Below are 23,062 nucleotides of genomic sequence, written 5' to 3'. Positions count from 1 at the left end.
TGGGGGGTTGGGGTATGTTATGGGGTTGGGGAGGGGTCCTTGTTTGGGGTGGGGGGTGTTGGGGTCGGGAAGGGAACAGGGGGGGGGAAATGGGAAGGAATGGGAGAGATCCCTCAACCCAACCCCATATAGGACCCATATGCTCCAATGTGGGGGTTTTTGGGGTTTTGAGGGGTCATTTAGGGGGTGTTTGGGGTCCTTATGGGTTGGGAGTTGTTAGGCGGTCTTAGGGGGTTGGGGAGGGGTCCTTGTTTGGGGTGGGGGAGTGGGGAAATGGGAAGGAATGGGGGAGCTCCATCACCCCAACTCCATATGGGACCCATATGCTCCAATGGGGGATTTTAGGGGGGGTTGAGGGGTTATTTAGGGGGTGTTTGGGGTCTTGGGGTGTTAAGGGGTGTTATGGGGTTGGGGAGGGGTCCTTGTTTGGGGGGTGGGGGGTGGGAAATGGGAAGGAATGGGGGAGATCCCTCATCCCAACCCCATATGGGACCCATGTGCTCCAATGGGGGGTTATAGGGGATTTTGAGGGGTTATTTAGGGGGTTTTTGGGGGGTCCTCAGGGGTTGGGGATTGTTAGGGGGTCTTAGGGGGTTGGGGAGGGGTCTTTGTTTGGGGTGGGGGGGAAATGTGAAGGAATGGGGGAGCCCCCTCACCCCAATCCCATATGGGACCCATGTGCTCCAATGGGAGGTTATAGGGGGGGTTGATGGGTTTTTTAGGGGGTGTTTGGGGTCTTGGGGTGTTAAGGGGTGTTATGGGGTTGGGGAGGGGTCCTTGTTTGGGGTGGGGGGGGGGGAAATGGGAAGGAATGGGGGAGATCCCTCACCCCAACCCCATATGGGACCCATATGCTCCAATGGGGGGTTTTAGGGGTTTTGAGGGGTCATTTAGGGGGTGTTTGGGGTCCTTATGAGTTGGGGATTGTTAGGGGAGGGTCCTTGTTTGGGGTGGGGGAGTGGGGAAATGGGAAGGAATGGGGGAGCCCCCTCACCCCAACCCCATATGGGACCCATATGCTCCAATGGGGGGTTTTACGGGGGGTTGAGGGGTTATTTAGGGGGTGTTTGGGGTCTTGGGGGGTTGGGGTATGTTATGGGGCTGGGGAGGGGTCCTTGTTGGGGGGGGTCACCCCATTCACCCCCTTTCTCTGCCCCCATCCCCATTTAGATCCTGGGTTATTTTGACTATGCCTTCACCTCCATCTTCACCGTGGAGATCCTGCTCAAGGTACCAGGGGGGTGTTGAGGGACCCTTTAAAATGGGGGGGGTTGTTATTAAATTGGGGGGGGGTCTGCAGTGCTGGTTCTTATGGGATCCCCCCCCCCCCAGATGACGGCGTTCGGGGCCTTCCTGCACAAAGGATCCTTCTGCCGCAACTGGTTCAACCTATTGGACCTGCTGGTGGTTGGGGTCTCCCTCGTCTCCTTTGGGATCCAGTGAGAAATGGGGGGCAATGGGGGGCAATGGGGGGCAATGGGGGGCAATGGGGGGCAATGAGGGGCAGTGGGGGCAATGGGGGGCAATGGGAGGCAATGGGGGGCAATGGGAGGCAATGGGGGGTAATGGGGAGCAATGGGGGACAATGGGGGGGAATGGAGGGCAATGGGGGGGAATGGGGGGGAATGGGAGGTAATGGGGGTGAATGGGGGGGAATAGGGGGTAATGGGGGGGAATGGGGGCAATGGGGGGAAATGGGGGGCAATGGGGGGCAATGAGGGGCAGTGGGGGGAAATGGGGGGTAATGGGGGGCAATGGGGGGCAATGGGAGGCACTGGGGGGCAATGGGGGGCAATGGGAGGAAATGGGGGGCAATGGGAGGCAATGGGGGGCAATGAGGGGCAGTGGGGGGCAATGGGGGGCAGTGGGGGGAAATGGGGGGCAATGGGAGGCACTGGGGGGCAATGGGGGGCAATGGGGGGTAATGGGAGGTAATGGGGGGCAATGGGAGGCACTGGAGGGCAATGGGGGGCTATGGGGGGCAATGGGGACACTGGGAATGGGGTTTAGTGGTACAGGGAGTCATTAGGGACACTGGGAATGATACTAGGGGTAACTGGGATCTAACTGGGATCTATCTGGGATCTGACTGGGATCTGACTGGGATCTATCTGGGATCTAACTGGGATGTAACTGGGATCTATCTGGGATCTGACTGGGATCTGACTGGGATCTATCTGGGATCTGACTGGGATCTGACTGGGATCTAACTGGGATCTATCTGGGATCTATCTGGGATCTGACTGGGATCTGACTGGGATCTATCTGGGATTTGACTGGGATCTATCTGGGATCTAACTGGGATCTATCTGGGATCTGACTGGGATCTAACTGGGATCTAACTGGGATCTGACTGGGATCTGACTGGGATCTAACTGGGATCTATCTGGGATCTAACTGGGATCTGACTGGGATCTATCTGGGATCTATCTGGGATCTAACTGGGATCTAACTGGGATCTATCTGGGATCTAACTGGGATCTGACTGGGATCTATCTGGGATCTAACTGGGATCTATCTGGGATCTAACTGGGATCTAACTGGGATCTGACTGGGATCTATCTGGGATCTAACTGGGATCTGACTGGGATCTAACTGGGATCTAACTGGGATCTGACTGGGATCTATCTGGGATCTAACTGGGATCTAACTGGGATCTGACTGGGATCTATCTGGGATCTGACTGGGATCTAACTGGAATCTAACTGGGATCTATCTGGGATCTATCTGGGATCTAACTGGGATCTGACTGGGATCTATCTGGGATCTGACTGGGATCTAACTGGAATCTAACTGGGATCTATCTGGGATCTATCTGGGATCTAACTGGGATCTGACTGGGATCTATCTGGGATCTGACTGGGATCTAACTGGGATCTAACTGGGATCTAACTGGGATCCAACTGGTTGTACTGGTGTCCCCCCCCAACAGCTCCAGCGCCATCTCGGTGGTGAAGATCCTCCGGGTCCTTCGTGTCCTGAGACCCCTGAGAGCCATTAACAGGGCGAAGGGGCTCAAGGTGGGAGACTGGGGGGGAATGGGGGGCACTGGGAGATACTGGGAGGGACTGGGAGATACTGGGGGGGACTGGGAGGGACTGGGGGGGCACTGGGAGAGACTGGGGGGGCACTGGGAGATACTTGGGGGCACTGGGAGAGACTGGGGGGGCAATGAGTGATACTGGGAGGCACTGGGAAAGACTGGGAGGGACTGAGAGAGACTGGGGGGGCAATGGGTGATATTGGGGGGGCACTGGGAGAGACTGGGGGGGACTGGGAGAGACTGGGAGAGACTGGGAGAGACTGGGGGGGCAATGGGGGGGCATTGGGAGAGACTGGGAGAGACTGGGGGGGCACTGGGAGAGACTGGGGGGGCATTGGGAGAGACTGGGAGAGACTGGGGGGGCACTCGGGGGGCACTGGGATGTACTGGGATATACTGGGAGGTCCCCCTGTCCCCCCCCCCCCCCGCTGCCCCCCAGCACGTGGTGCAGTGCGTCTTTGTGGCCATTCGAACCATCGGGAACATCATGATCGTCACCACGCTGCTGCAGTTCATGTTCGCCTGCATCGGGGTGCAGCTCTTCAAGGTGGGACCCCCCCCCAAGGGGCTGAGACCCCCCTGAAACTCCCCCACTAAGGGGATGGGACCCCCCCCAAGGTGCTGGAACACCCTGACCCCCCTACTAAGGGGCTGGGACCACCCCCCAAGGGTCTGGGACCCACCCTGACCCACCCACTAATGGGCTGGGATCCCCCTGATCCCCCCACTAAGGGGATGGGACCCCCACTAAGGGGCTGGGACCCCCTGTCCCCCCCCACTAAGGGTCTGGGACCACCCCCCAAGGGTCTGGGACCCCCCCTTACCCACCCACTAAGGGGCTGGGACCCCCCCAAGGGGCTGGGACCCCCCCTAATCCCCCCACTAAGGGGCTGGGACCCCCTGACCCCCCACTAAGGGGCTGGGACCCCCCCAAGGGGCTGGGACCCACCCTGACCCCTCCATTCAAGTGGCTGGGACCCCCCTCTGCCCCCCCCCCAAGGGGCTGGGACCCCCCCCTGACCCACCCACTAAGGGGCTGGGGACCCCCCTGAACACCCACTAAGGGGCTGAGACCCCCCCCGAGACCCCCAGCTGGGTTCCAGCCCCCCCTTCCCATCCCCACCTGTAACTGCTGTTCTGTGCAGGGCAAGTTCTACAGCTGCACCGATGAAGCCAAGCACACGCCTGGGGAGTGCAAGTGAGTGGGGGGCTCAGTGTGAGTGTGAAGCCCCCAGACCCACATTGTACCCACCCCACCCCTCTGAAGCCCCCAGCCCCACACTATCCCCACCCCCCTGAAGCCCCCAGACCCACATTGTCCCCACACTCCCCCTTTGAAGCCCCCAGCCCCACATTGTCCCCACCCCATCCCTCTGAAGCCCCCATCCCACACCATCCCCACCCCTTTGGAGCCCCCTTCCCCACATTGCCCCCACACTCCCCCTCTGAAGCCCCCAGCCCCACATTGTCCCCACCCCTCTGAAGCCCCCATCCCTACATTGTCCCCACCCCACCCTTCTGAAGCCCCCAGCCCCACACTATCCCCACCCCTCTGGAGCCCCCAGCCCCGCATTGACCCCATCCTCCCCCTCTGAAGCCCCCAGCCCCACACTACCCCTATCCCCACACTATACCCATACTGTCCCCACCCCTTTGGAGCCCCCAGCCCCACACTGTCCACACCCCCCTGGCACCCCCATCCCCACATTGCCCTCCCAACTCTGAAGCCCCCAGCCCCACATTATCCCCACCCTCCCCCTTTGAAGACCCCATCCCCACATTGTCCCCACCCCACCCCCCTGAAGCCCCCAGCCCCACACTACCCCCATCCCCACACTGTCCCACCCCCATTGACGCCCCCCTTTCCCCCCCTATAGGGGCACCTTCCTCGTCTACAAGGACGGGGACGTCTCCCACCCTTCGGTCCGCGAGCGCCTGTGGCACAACAGCGACTTCAACTTCGACAACGTGCTGGCCGGCATGATGGCGCTCTTCACCGTCTCCACCTTCGAGGGGTGGCCGGCGTGAGTCCCCACCATGGAGACCCCCACCCATAATAAACCCCCTCCCCACCATTGGGGTCTATGAGCCCTCATGGTTGCCCCATCAGGCTGCTGTATAAAGCTATCGACGCCAACGCGGAGAACCAAGGCCCCATCTACAACTACCGCGTGGAGATCTCCATCTTCTTCATCGTCTACATCATCGTCATCGCCTTCTTCATGATGAACATCTTCGTCGGCTTCGTCATCATCACATTCCGTGCTCAGGGCGAGAGCGAGTACCGCAACTGCGAGCTGGACAAGAACCAGGTGAAAAGCAAGGCCAATGGCAGCCATCTTGGTGTTAATGAGGCCTAATGTCAGCCATCTTGGTGTTAATGAGGCCTAATGTCGGACATATTGGTGTTAATCAGTCCTAATGTCAGCCATCTTGGTGTTAATGAGGCCTAATGTCAGCCATTTTGGTGTTAATCAGCCCTAATGTCAGCCATTTTGGTGTTAATCAGCCCTAATGTCAGCCATCTTGGTGTTAATCAGCCCTAATGTCAGCCATCTTGGTGTTAATGAGGCCTAATGTCAGCCATTTTGGTGTTAATGAGGCCTAATATCAGCCATTTTGGTGTTAATGAGGCCTAATATCAGCCATCTTGGTGTTAATGAGGCCTAATGTCAGCCATCTTGGTGTTAATAAGGCCTAATATCAGCCATTTTGGTGTTAATGAGGCCTAATGTCAGCCATCTTGGTGTTAATGAGGCCTAATGTCAGCCATCTTGGTGTTAATAAGGCCTAATATCAGCCATTTTGGTGTTAATGAGGCCTAATGTCAGCCATCTTGGTGTTAATAAGGCCTAATATCAGCCATTTTGGTGTTAATGAGGCCTAATGTCAGCCATTTTGGTGTTAATCAGGCCTAATGTCAGCCATTTTGGTGTTAATCAGCCCTAATGTCAGCCATCTTGGTGTTAATGAGGCCTAATGTCAGCCATTTTGGTGTTAATGAGGCCTAAAGTCAGCCATTTTGGTGTTAATCAGGCCTAATGTCAGCCATCTTGGTGTTAATCAGTCCTAATGTCAGCCATTTTGGTGTTAATGAGGCCTAATGTCAGCCATCTTGGTGTTAATGAGGCCTAATGTCAGCCATCTTGGTGTTAATCAGTCCTAATGTCAGCCATCTTGGTGTTAATGAGGCCTAATATCAGCCATCTTGGTGTTAATCAGTCCTAATGTCAGCCATCTTGGTGTTAATAAGGCCTAATATCAGCCATTTTGGTGTTAATGAGGCCTAATGTCAGCCATTTTGGTGTTAATGAGGCCTAATATCAGCCATTTTGGTGTTAATGAGGCCTAATGTCAGCCATTTTGGTGTTAATGAGGCCTAATATCAGCCATCTTGGTGTTAATGAGGCCTAATGTCAGCCATCTTGGTGTTAATGAGGTCTAATGTCAGCCATTTCGGTGTTAATAAGGCCTAATATCAGCCATTTTGGTGTTAATAAGTCCTAATGTCAGCCATCTTGGTGTTAATGAGGCCTAATGTCAGCCATCTTGGTGTTAATGAGGCCTAATGTCAGCCATCTTGGTGTTAATCAGGCCTAATGTCAGCCATTTTGGTGTTAATAAGGCCTAATGTCAGCCATATTGGTGTTAATCAGCCCTAATGTCAGCCATATTGGTGTTAATCAGCCCTAATATCAGCCATATTGGTGTTAATCAGCCCTAATGTCAGCCATCTTGGTGTTAATCAGTCCCATGTCAGCCATATTGGTGTTAATCAGGCCTAATGTCAGCCATCTTGGTGTTAATCAGCCCTAATGTCAGCCATCTTGGTGTTAATCAGCCCTAATGTCAGCCATCTTGGTGTTCCTCAGTCCCATGTCAGCCATCTTGGTGTTCCTCAGTCCCATGTCAGCCATCTTGGTGTTAATCAGCCCTAATGTCAGCCATCTTGGTGTTAATCAGTCCTAATGTCAGCCATCTTGGTGTTCCCCAGTCCCATGTCAGCCATCTTGGTGTTCCTCAGTCCCATGTCAGCCATCTTGGTGTTCCCCTGTCCCATGTCAGCCATCTTGGTGTTAATCAGTCCCATGTCAGCCATCTTGGTGTCACCTCACCTTGGTGTTGCTCAGTCCCACTGTCAGCCATCTTGGTGTTAAGTCCCATGTCAGCCATCTTGGTGTCACCTCACCTTGGTGTTCCTCAGTCCCATGTCAGCCATCTTGGTGTTCCTCAGTCCCATGTCAGCCATCTTGGTGTTCCTCAGTCCTAATGTCAGCCATCTTGGTGTCACCTTACCTTGGTGTTCCTCAGTCCCATGTCAGCCATCTTGGTGTTCTTAAGTCCCATGTCAGCCATCTTGGTGTCACCTTACCTTGGTGTTCCTCAGTCCCATGTCAGCCATCTTCGTGTTCCCCAGTCCCATATCAGCCATCTTGGTGTTCCTCAGCCCCATGTCAGCCATCTTGGTGTTCGTAAGTCCCATGTCAGCCATCTTGGTGTTCTTAAGTCCCACTGTCAGCCATCTTGGTGTCACTTCATTTTAGTTCTTCTCCGTCCCATTATCCCCCATTTTATTGTAATACAGCGTCAGTGCGTCGAATACGCATTGAAAGCCCAGCCCCTGCGACGTTACATCCCCAAGAACCGGACCCAGTACCGGGTTTGGGCCATGGTCAACTCCACTGCCTTCGAGTACATCATGTTCGTCCTCATCCTGCTCAACACCATCGCCCTGGCCGTGCAGGTAGGGGATGTGTTGGGGTAATTAGAGACCCAGGAGGGGGCAAATAAGGGAGCTGGGGGGCAATTAAAGCAGCCCTTGGGGTCTATTGGAGGTCACTGATGGGGGTTGGTAAGGGATGGTATGGGGGGTGATTTGGGATGGTGGGGGCTATTAAATGTCCTGTTGGGGTGGGGTGGTCAGTGAGGACCACAAAAGGGGTTGTCAGGACCCCTAAAGGGGCAGTTAGGACCCCTGAAGGGGCAATTAGGACACATGGGGGTAGTTAAAGGGTCACATTCATCCTCATCCTGCTCAACACCATCGCCCTGGCCGTGCAGGTAGGGGATGTGTGGGGGTAATTAGAGACCCAGGAGGGGGCAAATAAGGGAGCTGGGGGGCAATTAAAGCAGCCCTTGGGGTCTATTGGAGACACTAAGGGTGTTTAAAGGGTCAGTGAGGGGGTTGGTATGGGATGGTATGGGGGGTGATTTGGGATGGTGGGGGCTATTAAATGTCCTGTTGGGTTGGGGTGGTCAGTGAGGACCACAAAAGGGGTTGTCAGGACCCCTAAAGGGGTTATTAGGACCCCTAAAGGGGCAGTTAGGACCCCTGAAGGGGCAGTTAGGACCCCTAAAGGGGCAATTAGGACACATGGGGGTAGTTAAAGGGTCACATTCATCCTCATCCTGCTCAACACCATCGCCCTGGCCGTGCAGGTAGGGGATGTGTTGGGGTAATTAGAGACCCAGGAGGGGGCAAATATGGGAGCTGGGGGGCAATTAAAGCAGCACTTGGGGTCTATTGGAGGTCACTGATGGGGCTTGGTAAGGGATGGTATGGGGGGTGATTTGAGATGGTGGGGGCTATTAAATGTCCTGTTGGGGTGGGGTGGTCAGTGAGGACCATAAAAGGGGTTATTAGGACCCCTAAAGGGGCAGTTAGGACCCCTGAAGAGCCAGTTAGGACCCCTAAAGGGGCAGTTAGGATGCATGGGGGTAGTTAAAGGGTCACATTCATCCTCATCCTGCTCAACACCATCGCCCTGGCCGTGCAGGTAGGGGATGTGTGGGGGTAATTAGAGACCCAGGAGGGGGCAAATAAGGGAGCTGGGGGGCAATTAAAGCAGCCCTTGGGGTCTATTGGAGACACTAAGGGTGTTTAAAGGGTCAGTGAGGGGGTTGGTATGGGATGGTATGGGGGGTGATTTGAGATGGTGGGGGCTATTAAATGTCCTGTTGGGTTGGGGTGGTTAGTGAGGACCACAAAACGGGTTGTCAGGACCCCTAAAGGAGCAATTAGGACCCCTAAAGGGGCAGTTAGGACCCCTGAAGGGGCAATTAGGACACATGGGGGTAGTTAAAGGGTCACATTAATCCTCATCCTGCTCAACACCATCGTCCTGGCCGTGCAGGTAGGGGATGTGTTGGGGTAATTAGAGACCCAGGAGGGGGCAAATAAGGGAGCTGGGGGGCAATTAAAGCAGCCCTTGGGGTCTCTTGGAGGTCACTGATGGGGTTGGTAAGGGATGGTATGGGGGGTGATTTGGGATGGTGGGGGCTATTAAATGTCCTGTTGGGTTGGGGTGGTCAGTGAGGACCACAAAACGGGTTGTCAGGACCCCTAAAGGGGCAATTAGGACCCCTAAAGGGGCAGTTAGGACCCCTGAAGGGGCAATTAGGACACATGGGGGTAGTTAAAGGGTCACATTCATCCTCATCCTGCTCAACACCATCGCCCTGGCCGTGCAGGTAGGGGATGTGTGGGGGTAATTAGAGACCCAGGAGGGGGCAAATAAGGGAGCTGGGGGGCAATTAAAGCAGCCCTTGAGGTCTATTGGAGGTCACTGATGGGGGTTGGTGAGGGATGGTATGGGGGGTGATTTGGGATGGTGGGGGCTATTAAGTGTCCTGGTCAGTAAGGACTACAAAAGGGGTTATTAGGACCCCTAAAGGGGCAATTAGGACACATGGGGGTAGTTAAAGGATCACAGGGGTGTATAAGGGACTGGGTGGGGGCAGTTAGAACACACCTAGGGGGGGTCTCTTGGGGCAATTAAAGGCTCACTGGAAGGGGTCTGTAAGGGATGATAACCAAAGCAATTAGGGACTGTGGGGGGCAGTGAGGTGGCCCAGGGGGTCAGTAAGGGACAGCAGAGGGGCAGTTAGAGAAACTGGGGGGCAATTAAAACCCCACTGGGGGGCAGTTTAAATCCCTGAGGGGCACTTAAGGGCCCTGGGGGGAGGTGAAGGATGCACTGGGGTGTCTGTAAAAGACAAGGTGAGGAAATTTGGGTCCCTGTGGGCAATGAGAACACCCATAGGGGGGGTCAATTAAGGGGTCGGGGGGGCAATTAATACCCCCCTCCCCCAGCACTACGAGCAATCCAAGCCCTTCAACTACGTGATGGACCTTCTGAACATGGTGTTCACTGGGCTCTTCACTGTGGAGATGGTGCTGAAGATCATCGCCTTCAAACCACGGGTAGGGCCCGGGGAGGGTGGGGGGAACACATGAGGATGGGGGGGGGGGGGGGGGGGGGGCTCCTCTTGTAGGGTCTCCATTCCTTTAATGTACTCCCCCCCCCCACCACCAGCATTACTTCTGTGATGCCTGGAACACCTTTGATGCCCTGATTGTGGTGGGCAGCGTGGTGGACATCGCCGTCACTGAGGTCAACGTGAGTTGGGGTCCCCAGTAGCTGTTTGTTACCCTAGGAGGGGTAAAGGGGGGGGGGGGGTCCCTGATATTTGGGACCCCCCCTGCCATATTCACCTCCATCCATCTCTCCACTATTTCCATCTGTGTCCATCTCTATTCACCCATCCGCCTGTGACAGAACGGGGGTCACGTCGGTGAGGTAGGGACATCCCCAGGGGTGTCCCCAAGATCCTTTTGGGGGCTTTTTGGGGTCCTCCTGACTTCTCCCATCCCCCTTTTCCCCCCACCAAACCCTATAGAGTTCAGAGGACAGCTCTCGTATCTCCATCACCTTTTTCCGCCTCTTCCGAGTCATGAGGTTGGTGAAGCTGTTGTCTAAAGGTGAAGGCATCCGCACCCTGCTCTGGACCTTCGTCAAGTCCTTCCAGGTGGGACAATGGGGACAACAGGAGGGATAACAATAAAAAAGGGGGGGGGGGACAGGGAGCCCCTCACCACCCTATTTCCACAGGCCTTGCCCTACGTGGCGCTGCTCATCGCCATGATCTTCTTCATCTATGCCGTCATTGGCATGCAGGTGAGGGACACGTGTGTGTCCTATAGGGGATGCACACGTGTGTGCAAAGGGAGGGGGTCCCACATTGCTCCCACCTGTATGTGCCTCCCCCTGCTCCCCCCCAACAGACCTTTGGGAAGGTTGCCCTGCAGGATGGGACCCAGATCAACCGCAACAACAACTTCCAGACCTTCCCCCAGGCTGTGCTGCTGCTCTTCAGGTAGGGCCGGGGGGGTTTGAGGGTCTTATAGGGCCCCTATGGGGATTCTGGGTAGGGTGCGCTGTTCCTATAGGGTCCCTATGAGGGTCTGAAGGTTGCTGGATGGTTCTGGGGGGTCTGGGAGACTTATAGAGACCCTATGAGGGTCTGGGAGTCACTGGATGGTTCTGTTGGGGTCTGGGGGTCCTATAGGGCCCCAAAGAGGGTTTGGGGGTCACTGGATGGTTCTATGGGGTCTGGGGGTCCTATAGGGTCCCTATGAGGGTCTGGGAGTCACTGGATGGTTCTGTTGGGGTCTGGGAGTCCTATAGGGTCCCTATGAGGGTCTGGGAGTCACTGGATGGTTCTGTTGGGGTCTGGGAGTCCTATAGGGTCCCTATGAGGGTCTGGGAGTCACTGGATGGTTCTGTTGGGGTCTGGGGGTCCTATAGGGCCCCAATGAGGGTTTGGGTATCACTGGATGGTTCTGTGGGGTCTGGGGGTCCTATAGGGTCCCTATGAGGGTCTGGGAGTCACTGGATGGTTCTGTCGGGGTCTGGGGGTCCTATAGGGCCCCAATGAGGGTCTGGGGTTCACTGGATGGTTCTGTGGGGTCTGGGAGTCCTATAGGGCCCCTATGAGGGTCTGGGGGTCACTGGACGGTTCTGTGGGGTCTGGGAGTCCTATAGGGTCCCTATGAGGGTCTGGGGGTCACTGGACGGTTCTGTGGGGTCTGGGAGTCCTATAGGGCCCCTATGAGGGTCTGGGGGTCACTGGACGGTTCTGTGGGGTCTGGGAGTCCTATAGGGCCCCTATGAGGGTCTGGGGGTCACTGGACGGTTCTGTGGGGTCTGGGAGTCCTATAGGGTCCCTATGAAGGTCTGGGGGTCTCTGGATGGTTCTGTGGGGTCTGGGAGTCCCATAGGGTCTGGGGGTTGCTGGATGGTTCTTTTGGGTTCCTCTGGAGTCTAGACTTGTTGCAGAGTCACCATAAAGGGTTATGGGGGTCAGGTCCACCCCCACTCTATATGGGGCAGCCAGAGGGGCTCTGCAGGGCCCCATAAGTGCCCCTCTGGCCCTATAGGTGTGCCACGGGGGAGGCCTGGCAGGAGATCATGCTGGCCAGCCTGCCTGGCAAGCGCTGCGACCCCGAATCGGACGCTGGGCCCGGCGAGGAGTTCACCTGCGGCAGCAACTTCGCCATCGTCTACTTCATCAGCTTCTTCATGCTCTGCGCCTTCCTGGTGAGCCCTACAGCCCTGCCCCACAGCCGGCTCCCTGCCCCACGGCCGCCCCATAGCAGGCAGAGCCCTCTGTCCCCTCCCCACCTCCAGATCATCAACCTCTTCGTGGCTGTCATCATGGACAACTTCGACTACCTGACGCGGGACTGGTCCATCCTCGGCCCCCACCACCTGGATGAGTTCAAGCGTGTCTGGTCCGAGTACGACCCGGCTGCCAGGTCTGTCACCATCACCCCATCACCATCACCCCGTCACCATCACCCCATCACCATCACCCCGACACCATCACCTTCATGTCACCATCACCCTGTCACCATCACCCCGACACCATCACCCTGTCACCATCACCCCATCACCATCACCCCATCACCATCACCCCGACACCATCACCCTGTCACCATCACCCCATCACCATCACCCCGACACCATCACCCCATCACCATCACCCCGACACCATCACCCCATCACCATCACCCCATCACCATCACCCCGTCACCATCACCCCATCACCATCACCCCATCACCATCACCCCGTCACCATCACCCCATCACCATCACCCCATCACCATCACCTTCATGTCACCATCACCCCATCACCATCACCCTGTCACCATCACCCCATCACCATCACCCCATCATCATCACCTTCATGTCACCATCACCCTCCTGTCACCATCACCCCATCACCATCACCCCATCACCATCACACCATCACCATCACCCTGTCACCATCACCTTCATGTCACCATCACCCCATCACCATCACCCCATCACCATCACCCCATCACCATCACCCCGTCACCATCACCCCGTCACCATCACCCCATCACCCCATCACCATCACCCCGTCACCATCACCCCGTCACCATCACCCTGTCACCATCACCCCATCACCATCACCCCGTCACCATCACCCCGTCACCATCACCCCATCACCCCATCACCATCACCCCGTCACCATCACCCTGTCACCATCACCCCATCACCATCACCCCATCACCATCACCCCGTCACCATCACCCTGTCACCATCACCCCATCACCATCACCCCGTCACCATCACCCTGTCACCATCACCCCATCACCCCATCACCATCACCCCGTCACCATCACCCCGTCACCATCACCCTGTCACCATCACCCCGTCACCATCACCCCATCACCATCACCCCGTCACCATCACCCCGACACCATCACCCCATCACCATCACCCCATCACCATCACCCCGTCACCATCACCCTGTCACCATCACCCCATCACCATCACCCCGTCACCATCACCCCGTCACCATCACCCTGTCACCATCACCCCATCACCATCACCCCATCACCATCACCTTCATGTCACCATCACCCCGACACCATCACCCCATCACCATCACCCCGACACCATCACCCCATCACCATCACCCCGTCACCATCACCCCATCACCATCACCCCATCATCATCACCTTCATGTCACCATCACCCTCCTGTCACCATCACCCCATCACCATCACCCCGTCACCATCACCCCGTCACCATCACCCCATCACCATCACCCCATCACCATCACCTTCATGTCACCATCACCCCGTCACCATCACCCCATCACCATCACCCCGACACCATCACCCTGTCACCATCACCCCATCACCATCACCCCATCACCATCACCCTGTCACCATCACCCCATCACCATCACCCCGTCACCATCACCCCATCACCATCACCCTGTCACCATCACCCCATCACCATCACCCCGACACCATCACCCCATCACCATCACCCCATCACCATCACCCCGTCACCATCACCCTGTCACCATCACCCCATCACCATCACCCTCCTGTCACCATCACTGCCTCCCCATCACCTCCCCATCACCCCCATCACCCTCCCATCACCCCCATCATCCTCCTATCACCCCATCACTCTCCTATCTCCACCATCACCCTCCCATCACCCCCATCACCCCCATCACCCCCATCACCCTCCCATCACCCCCATCACCCTCCCATCACCCCCATCACCTCCCTATCACCCCCATCACCCTCCTATCACCTCCCCATCACCCCCATCACCCTCCTATCCCCCCCATCACCCTCCCATCACCCCCATCACCTCCCCATCACCCCCATCACCCTCCTATCACCCCCATCACCCTCCTATCAACCCCATCACCCTCCTATCCCCCCCATCACCTCCCACCCCCTCTCACTGTCCCCCCTGTCCCCCCCAGGGGTCGCATCAAGCACCTGGACGTGGTGACGTTGCTGCGTCGCATCCAACCCCCTCTGGGCTTTGGGAAGCTGTGCCCACATCGCGTCGCCTGCAAGGTTTTATAGGGGGGGGGGGCACAAAAAGAAGGAGGAGGGGGGTGTCACTGGGGGTCCCATCCCCCTTCTTCTCATCCTATATGACCCCACAGCGCCTGGTGGCCATGAACATGCCCCTCAATTCGGACGGTACCGTCACCTTTAACGCCACGTTATTCGCCCTGGTCCGCACCTCCCTCAAGATCAAGACAGAAGGTTTTTAGGGGGGGGGGAGGGGGGATGACAATGAGACCCCCCTTAAAGGGGACAGGATGAAGGGGGTGACAACGCTGTGTGCCCCCCCCTCCCCATTCTAATAAAGGGAACCTGGATGTGGCCAACAAGGAGCTGAGGGCTGTCATCAAGAAGATCTGGAAGAGGACGAAGCCCAAACTGTTGGATGAGGTTATTCCACCACCCGAGGGTCAGTGTGGGGTTATTGTAGGGGGGGGGTCCTGGGGGTACTTGGGGGGGGGCAAAGGTGGTCCTTGCTGATACATGGGGGGGTCCTGGTGGCCCTTCAGGACACAGCAGGGGGGTCTTGGATGAGGTTATTCCACCACCAGAGGGTCAGTGTGGTGTTATTGTAGGGGGGGGGTCCTGGGGGCTCTTTGGGGGGGTGGTCCCTGCTGATACATGGGGGGGGTCCCAGTGGCCCTTGAGGACACAGTAAGGGGGGGGGTCTTGGATGGGATCATCCCATCACCCAGGGGTCAGTGTGGTGTTACTGTAGGGGGGGTCCTGGGGGTACTTGGGGGGGGGGGGGGTGGTCCCTGCTGATACATGGGGGGGGTCCTTGTGGCCCTTGAGGACACAGCAGGGGCGTCTTGGATGGGGTCATCCCACCACCTGAGGGTCAGTGTGTGTATCCCCAGTCCTTGGTGTTACTGTAGGGGGGGGGTCCTGGGGGCTCTTTGGGGGGGGTCCTTGCTGATACATGGGGGGGTCCCAGTGGCCCTTGAGGGGGTCTTGGAGTTGCTTGGAGATGCCGGAGAGGCCTCAGTGCCCCTTGGGATGCTGTATTGGCGGGGGGGAGTAAAGGGGAGGGGGTCCTGCTGCCCTTAATATTGTGTCCCCCCCCCCATATTAATCCCGACACAGAGGAGGAGGTGACGGTGGGGAAGTTCTACGCCACTTTCCTGATCCAGGATTATTTCCGCAAGTTCCGAAGGAGGAAAGAACGCGGGATGTTGGGATCCAACGCCAGCCCCAGCAACCAGCGGGCCCTGCAGGTATGGGGGGGGCACTGATAAATAGGGGGGGGGGAGATGGGGTAATACAGGACCCCCCCCCTCACCCCATGGACCCCCCCCCCAGGCCGGGCTGCAGACCCTGCAGGCGTTGGGCCCTGAGATGCGTCGTGCTCTGAGCTGCGACCTGGGGGAGGATGGAGGGGGGGGGGCAGAGGAGGAAGAGGAGGAGGAAGAGCAGCTGACATACGCGGTAAGACCCCCCCCAATTACCACGACCCCCCCCAATTACCACGACCCCCCCCAATGAACACGACCACCCCCCAATTACCAAGACCCCCCAATGACCACGACCCCCCCCTCCCATGGCCAAGCCCACCCTGGAAGCCCCCTCCCCTTCTTTCCAGGCACCTGAGGCTCTTTATGGCTCCACCCCCGACTCCCCAGTTGGGGGGGGGGATGCTGCTAAAGCCCCCCCCAGCCCCAGCGAAGGGGAGGAGACCCCAGCCCCAACCCATGGGGGCAGCCAGAGGCATGGGGGCAGGTAGGGATGGGGGGCGGGGTCGTTGGGGGGGGGGGGTCTTGATACTGGGGGGGTTATTGGGGGTGGTGGGGGGTTGATATTGGGGGGTCATTGGGGGGGGGTCTTGATACTGGGGGGGGGTCATTGGGGGTGGGGGTGGGTTGATATTGGGGTGTCATTGGGGGGGTCTTGATACTGGGGGGGATCATTGGGGGTGGGGGGGGTTGATATTGGGGGGTCATTGGGGGGGTCTTGATACTGGGGGGGATCATTGGGGGTGGGGGGGGTTGATATTGGGGGGTCATTGGGGGTGGGGGGTCTTGATACTGGGGGGGCTGGTTTGATACTGGGGTTGGGGGGGTGTCTTGATACTGGGGGGGGGGTCATTGGGGGTGGGGGGTCTTGATACAGGGGGGTCCATTGGGGGGGAGGGTCTTGGTCCTGGGGTAGGGGGGGTTATTGAGGGTGGGGGGTCTTGATACTGGGGTGGGGGTCATTGGGGGTGGGGGTCTTTATACTGGGGGGGTCCATTATGGGGGGGTCTTGATAAAGGGGTAGGGTGAGGGATCGGGGGGGTTTCTTGATACTGGGGGGGTCATTGGGGGTGGGGGTCTTTATACAGGGAGGGTCCATTGGGGGGGGTCTTGGTCCTGGGGTAGGGGGGGTTATTGGGGGGGGGGGGTCTTGATACTGGGGTATGGGTTTTAATACTGGGGGGGGGGTCATTGGGGGTGGGGTTGATATTGGGGGGTCATTGGGAGTGGGGGGTCTTGATACTGGGGGGTCCATTCGGGGGGGGGTCTTGGTCCTGGGGTAGGGGGGGTTATTGGGGGTGGGGGGTCTTGATACTGGGGGGGTTGGTCTTGATACTGGGTTAGGGGGGGTGTTTGGGGGGGTGTCTTGATACTGGGGGGGGTCATCGGGGGTGGGGAGGGGGTTGATATTGGGGGGTCATTGGGGGTGGGGGGTCTTGATACAGGGGGGGTCCATTGGGGGGGGTCTTGGTCCTGGGGTGGGGGGGGTTATTGGGGGTGGGGAGTCTTGATACTGGTTGGGGTGGTTATTGGGGGTGGGGGGGTCTTGATACAGGGGGGGTCATTGGGGGTGGGGGGTCTTGATACTGGGGGGGTTGGTCTTGATACTGGGGTAGGGGGGGTGATTGGGGGGGTGTCTTGATACCGGGGGGGTTATTGGGAGTGGGGGGAGTCTTGATACTGGGGGGTCCATTGGGGGGGGGGTCTTGGTCCTGGGGTAGGGGGGGTTATTGAGGGTGGGGGGTCTTGATACTGGGGTGGGGGTCATTGGGGGTGGGGGTCTTTATACTGGGGGGGTCCATTATGGGGGGGTCTTGATAAAGGGGTAGGGTGAGGGATCGGGGGGGTTTCTTGATACTGGGGGGGTCATTGGGGTTGGTGGTCTTTATACAGGGAGGGTCCATTGGGGGGGGTCTTGGTCCTGGGGTAGGGGGGGTTATTGTGGGTGGGGGGTCTTGATACTGGGGTATGGGTTTTAATACTGGGGGGGGGTCATTGGGGGTGGGGTTGATATTGGGGGGTCATTGGGAGTGGGGGGTCTTGATACTGGGGGGTCCATTCGGGGGGGGTCTTGGTCCTGGGGTAGGGGGGGTTATTGGGGGTGGGGGGTCTTGATACTGGGGGGGTTGGTCTTGATACTGGGTTAGGGGGGGTGTTTGGGGGGGTGTCTTGATACTGGGGGGGGGTCATCGGGGGTGGGGAGGGGGTTGATATTGGGGGGTCATTGGGAGTGGGGGGGGTCTTGATACTGGGGGGTCCATTGGGGGGGGGGTCTTGGTCCTGGGGTAGGGGGGGTTATTGAGGGTGGGGGGTCTTGATACTGGGGTGGGGGTCATTGGGGGTGGGGGTCTTTATACTGGGGGGGTCCATTATGGGGGGGTCTTGATAAAGGGGTAGGGTGAGGGATCGGGGGGGTTTCTTGATACTGGGGGGGTCATTGGGGGTGGGGGTCTTTATACAGGGAGGGTCCATTGGGGGGGGTCTTGGTCCTGGGGTATGGGGGGTTATTGGGGGTGGGGGGTCTTGATACTGGGGTATGGGTTTTAATACTGGGGGGGGGTCATTGGGGGTGGGGGGGGTTGATATTGGGGGGTCATTGGGAGTGGGGGGTCTTGATACAGGGGGGGTCCATTGGGGGGGGGTCTTGGTCCTGGGGTAGGGGGGGTTATTGGGGGTGGGGGGTCTTGATACTGGGGGGGGTCATTGGGGGTGGGGGTGGTTGATATTTGGGGGTCATTGGGGGTGGGGGGTCATTGGGAGTGGGGGGTCTTGATACTGGGGGGTCCATTCGGGGGGGGGTCTTGGTCCTGGGGTAGGGGGGGGTTATTGGGGGTGGGGGGTCTTGATACTGGGATACTGGGGGGGTGTCGGGTCATTGGGGGTGGGGGGGTCTTGATACTATGGGGTGGGGGGTCATTGGGGGTGGGGTGTCTTGATACTATGGGGTGGGGGGTCATTGGGGGTGGGGGACAACCTGATAATAGGATCCCAATGGAGTTGGGTGGGGGGGGGGTCCCACCAATAAGGGATCCCATAAGGGAAAGGGGGGGGGGGAGGAGCGTCCCCTCTCCCCACTGATGCCTCCATACCCCCCCCCCCAACCATTCAGGCGGCAGCACCCAGCCGGGGGTCCCGGCCCCCTCCCCAATATGGGGCAGGAGGAGCCACCAGAGGAGAGAGAGGAACCAGGGGACGTGGGTGGGGAGGAGGAGCTGCAGGGAACAGCCGCACGGGCAACGTGGGCTGCAGACAGGTATGGGGGGGGGGAGGGGGCTTTGGGGGGGGGGGGAGGGGGGTTTGGGGGGCGGGGAGGGGGGCTTGGGGGGGGGGAGGGGGGGGGAAAAGGTGGGTTTAGGGGGGGGTATGGGGGGTATGGGGGGGTGAAGGTGGGGTTGGGGGGTGGGGGAGGGTGGGTATGGGGGGCGGGGAAGGTGGGTTTGGGGGGTGGGGGGGTATGAGGGGGTGAAAGTGGGTTGTGGGGATGGGGAGGGGTATGGGGGGGTGATTGGCTTGGGGGGTGGGGGGGTATGGGGGAGCGAAGGTGGGTTGTGGGGTGTGGGGGTGGGTATGGGGGGGGGAAGGTGGTTTTGGGGGGGAGGGTGGGTATGGGGGGAAAGGTGGGTTGTGGGGGGGGGGAATGGGGGGGGAAGGGGGGTTTAGGGGGTGAGGGAGGGTGGGTATAGGGGGGTGAAGGTGGGTTTGGGGGGGGGAAGGTGGGTTTAGGGGTGGGGAGGGTGGGTATGGGGGGGTGATTGGTTTGGGGGGTGGGGGAGGGTATGGGGGGTGAAGGTGGGTTTGGGGGTGGGTATGGGGGGGGGAAGGTGGGTTGTGGGGGGTTGGGGGGTGGGTATGGGGGGGTGATTGGTTTGGAGGGTGGGGGAGGGTGGGTATGGGGGGTGAAGGTGGGTTTGGGGGATGGGTATGTGGGGGGGGGAAGGTGGGTTTAGGGGTGGGAAGGGTGGGTATAGGGGGGTGAAGGTGGGTTTGGGGGGGGGGAGGTGGGTTTAGGGGCGGGGAGGGTGGGTATGGGGGGGTGATTGGTTTGGGGGGTGGGGGAGGGTATGGGGGGTGAAGGTGGGTTTGGGGGGTGGGTATGGGGGGGTGAAGCTGGGTTTGGGGGTTGGGGGTGGGTATGGGGGGGTGATTGGTTTGGAGGGTGGGGGAGGGTGGGTATGGGGGGTGAAGGTGGGTTTGGGGGGTGGGTTTGGGGGGGGGAAGGTGGGTTTGGGGGGTGGGGGAGTGTGGGTATAGGGGGGTGAAGGAGGGTTTTGGGGGTGGGTATGGGAGGGGAAGGTGGGTTTGCGGGGTGGGGGGGGTGGGTATGGGGGTTATTGGTTTGGGGGGTGTTGTGGGGGGTGGGGGTGGTTATGGGGGGGGAAGGTGGGGGTGGGGGAGGGTGGGTATGTAGGGGTGAATGTGGGTTTGGGGGGGGGGTATGGGGGGGTGAATGTGGGTTTGGGGGGTGGGTATGGAGGGGTAAATGTGGGTTTGGGGGGGGGGGGTATGGGGGGGGTGAAGGTGGGTTTGGGGGGTGGGGGGGGTGTCTTGGTGGTGGGGTGGAGGGTGTGTTGGGGGTCAGGATCCCCTTTTAGAGCCCTCCTCTCACCTCCTGCTGTCTGGTTCCCCCCCCCCACAGGCTGATGGGACCCTCGGCTGCCCCCCAGCCCCCCCGTTGGGCCGGGGTCTCTCAGAGGGGGGGGTCGTTGCCGCTGCCCGGGCGGCACTTCGCTCTGCACGGCCCCGGGGGGAGCATGGAGGGGCAGCAGCTCAAACGGCGCCGACTGCTGCCCCCCACCCCTGCGGGTACGGGGGCGGGGTTTTGTGAATGGGGGTGTGAAGTGGGCGGGGCCAATGGGCATTTTGTGAATGGGGGTGTGAAGTGGGCGTGGCCAATGGGCACGTGGTTTGTGAATGGGGTTGTGGGCGTGGCCAGTGGGCACGTAGTGATTCTGATTGGTGGGATTAGAGAGGTGGGCGTGGCCAATGAGCATTTGGTTTGTGAATGGGGTTGTGAAGTGGGCGTGGCCAATGAGCATTTCGTGAATGGGGTTATGAAGTGGGCGTGGCCAATGGGCACGTGGTTTGTGAATGGGGTTGTGAAGTGGGCACGTAGTGTTTCTGATTGGTGGGATAGAGATTTGGGCGTGGCCAATGAGCACGTGGTTTGTGAATGGGGTTGTGAAGTGGGCGGGGCCAGTGGGCACGTAGTGATTCTGATTGGTGGGATTAAAGAGGTGGGCGTTGCCAATGAGCATTTGGTTTGTGAATGGGGTTATGAAGTGGGCGTGGCCAATGGGCATTTTGTGAATGGGGTTGTGAAGTGGGCACGTAGTGTTTCTGATTGGTGGGATCGAGATGTGGGCGTGGCCAATGGGCACGTGGTTTGTGAATGGGGTTATGAAGTGGGCGTGACCAGTGAGCACGTAGTGATTCTGATTGGTGGGATTAGAGAGGTGGGCGTGGCCAATGAGCATTTAATTTGTGAATGGGGTTATGAATGGGGTTGTTCCCACAGGCCGGAAGCCATCATTCACCATCCAGTGCCTGAGGCGCCAGGGGAGCTGTGAGGACGAACCCATCCCGGGCACCTACACCCCGTCAGGGCCACCAGGTCACACCAGGTCACAGGTACAACGTGGGGCAGCCCCCCAACCTCCCACCCCCCAACTTCCACCCCCCAACTTCCCACCCCCCCCAACTCCCACCCCCACCAACCTCCCACCCCCTCAACCTCCCCCCTCCCCAACCTCCCACCCCCCTCCAACCTCCCCCGCCCCAAACCTCCCACGCCCCCCAACCTCCCCCCAAACCTCCCACCCCCCCCAACCCGCCACCCCCCAAATCCCCCCCCACAACCTCACACCCCTCAAATCCCCCCCAACCTCCCACCCCCTCCAACTTCCCACCCCCCCAACTCCCCACGCCCCCCAACCTCCCACCCCCCAATTACCCCCCCCAAACCTCCCCCCTCCCCAACTCCCACCCCCCAACCTCTCACCACCCCCAACCTCCCACCCCCCCCAAATCCCCCCCCCAACCTCCCACCCCCAACTTCCCACCCCCCCACCAACCTCCCACCCCCCAATTCCCACCCCCACAACCTCCCACCCCCCAACCTCCCAGCCCCCCCAACCTCCCCCCTCCCCAACTCCCATCCCCCAACCTCCCACCCCCCCACCTCCCACCCCCTCCAACCTCCCACGCCCCCCAAATCCCCCCCCCAACCTCCCACCCCCCAACTCCCACCCCCCCCAAATCCCCCCCCCACAACCTCCCACCCCCCCAACCTCCCCCCCCAACCTCCCCCCCCCACATCAGCTCCGTCAGCCCCCCACTCACTCTATGTTCTAACCCCATTCAGGGCTATGGCAGCTCGGAGACATGGCGCCTCGGTTCCTCGTCCCACGCCTGGGCCACAGCCCCGGCCCGAGGCCACGTTCTCTACGCCCCCCTCATCCTGGTGGAAGGAGGGGGACCCCCTGGGGGTGGGGGGGGGGCTGGAGGGGGCAGCCTCCCCCCTTTATCCCGCTGGTTCCCATCGGGGTCCCTTCGTCTGCGGGAGCCGCTGGGACGGGGGTCAGCAGACAGCCTGGTGGAGGCTGTGAGTGCATCACCTACACCGCAACCCCCCCAATAAACCCCAATCCAACCCCAACCCAACCCCATAGCGACCCCAATCCAACCCCAATCCAACCCCAATCCAACCCAAATCCAACCCCATAGCGACCCCAATTAAACCCCAACCCAACCCCAATCCAACCCCAATCCAACCCCAATCCAACCCCAACCCAACCCCATAGCGACTCCCCCTTTCTAGCCCCCTTATCCCATATCCCGTCCTTTAGGTTCTGATCTCCCACCCCCCTTAATAAAGCCACCTCAGTTCCCCCAATCCAACCCCAATCCAACCCCATAGCAACTCCCACTTTCTGCCCCCCTTTCCATATCCCATCCTTTAGGTTCTGATCTCCCACCCCCCTTAATAAAACCACCTCAGCTACCCCAATCCAACCCCAATCCAACCCCAACCCAACCCCAATCCAACCCCATAGCGACTCCCCCTTTCTACCCTCCATATCCCATATCCCATCCTTT

The 23,062-nt window shown here is 59.1% G+C and overlaps 1 protein-coding gene across 2 annotated transcripts in view; it reads left to right on the top strand.

Moving 5' to 3' along the window:
* Positions 1-22,615, top strand: part of CACNA1F (calcium voltage-gated channel subunit alpha1 F) — an 80,892-nt gene extending 58,277 nt beyond the window's left edge. Inside the window, exons 22-47 of one of the 2 annotated variants that reach the window (XM_085535565.1) lie at positions 1,171-1,230; positions 1,333-1,439; positions 2,933-3,020; positions 3,483-3,590; positions 4,189-4,241; positions 4,921-5,067; positions 5,154-5,355; positions 7,629-7,787; positions 10,137-10,247; positions 10,360-10,443; positions 10,603-10,623; positions 10,724-10,852; positions 10,936-11,001; positions 11,109-11,200; positions 12,264-12,423; positions 12,514-12,641; positions 14,645-14,741; positions 14,834-14,936; positions 15,043-15,144; positions 15,822-15,952; positions 16,038-16,163; positions 16,318-16,454; positions 19,077-19,220; positions 20,604-20,770; positions 21,483-21,595; positions 22,329-22,615. In XM_085535565.1, coding sequence (XP_085391691.1) covers positions 1,171-1,230; positions 1,333-1,439; positions 2,933-3,020; positions 3,483-3,590; positions 4,189-4,241; positions 4,921-5,067; positions 5,154-5,355; positions 7,629-7,787; positions 10,137-10,247; positions 10,360-10,443; positions 10,603-10,623; positions 10,724-10,852; positions 10,936-11,001; positions 11,109-11,200; positions 12,264-12,423; positions 12,514-12,641; positions 14,645-14,741; positions 14,834-14,936; positions 15,043-15,144; positions 15,822-15,952; positions 16,038-16,163; positions 16,318-16,454; positions 19,077-19,220; positions 20,604-20,770; positions 21,483-21,595; positions 22,329-22,604 — 3,111 coding nt within the window. In that variant the 3' untranslated portion in view covers positions 22,605-22,615. The remainder of the gene's footprint in view (positions 1-1,170; positions 1,231-1,332; positions 1,440-2,932; positions 3,021-3,482; positions 3,591-4,188; positions 4,242-4,920; positions 5,068-5,153; positions 5,356-7,628; positions 7,788-10,136; positions 10,248-10,359; positions 10,444-10,602; positions 10,624-10,723; positions 10,853-10,935; positions 11,002-11,108; positions 11,201-12,263; positions 12,424-12,513; positions 12,642-14,644; positions 14,742-14,833; positions 14,937-15,042; positions 15,145-15,821; positions 15,953-16,037; positions 16,164-16,317; positions 16,455-19,076; positions 19,221-20,603; positions 20,771-21,482; positions 21,596-22,328) is intronic. The other variant, XM_085535566.1, reaches the window with a different exon arrangement.
* Positions 22,616-23,062: the final 447 nt, after the last annotated feature.

Source organism: Coturnix japonica, unplaced genomic scaffold, assembly GCF_054131305.1.
Source record: "Coturnix japonica strain WE unplaced genomic scaffold, WE-NBRP24 Scf131, whole genome shotgun sequence".
NCBI lineage: Eukaryota > Metazoa > Chordata > Aves > Galliformes > Phasianidae > Coturnix > Coturnix japonica.
This window is presented reverse-complemented; position numbering and strand designations above follow the sequence as displayed.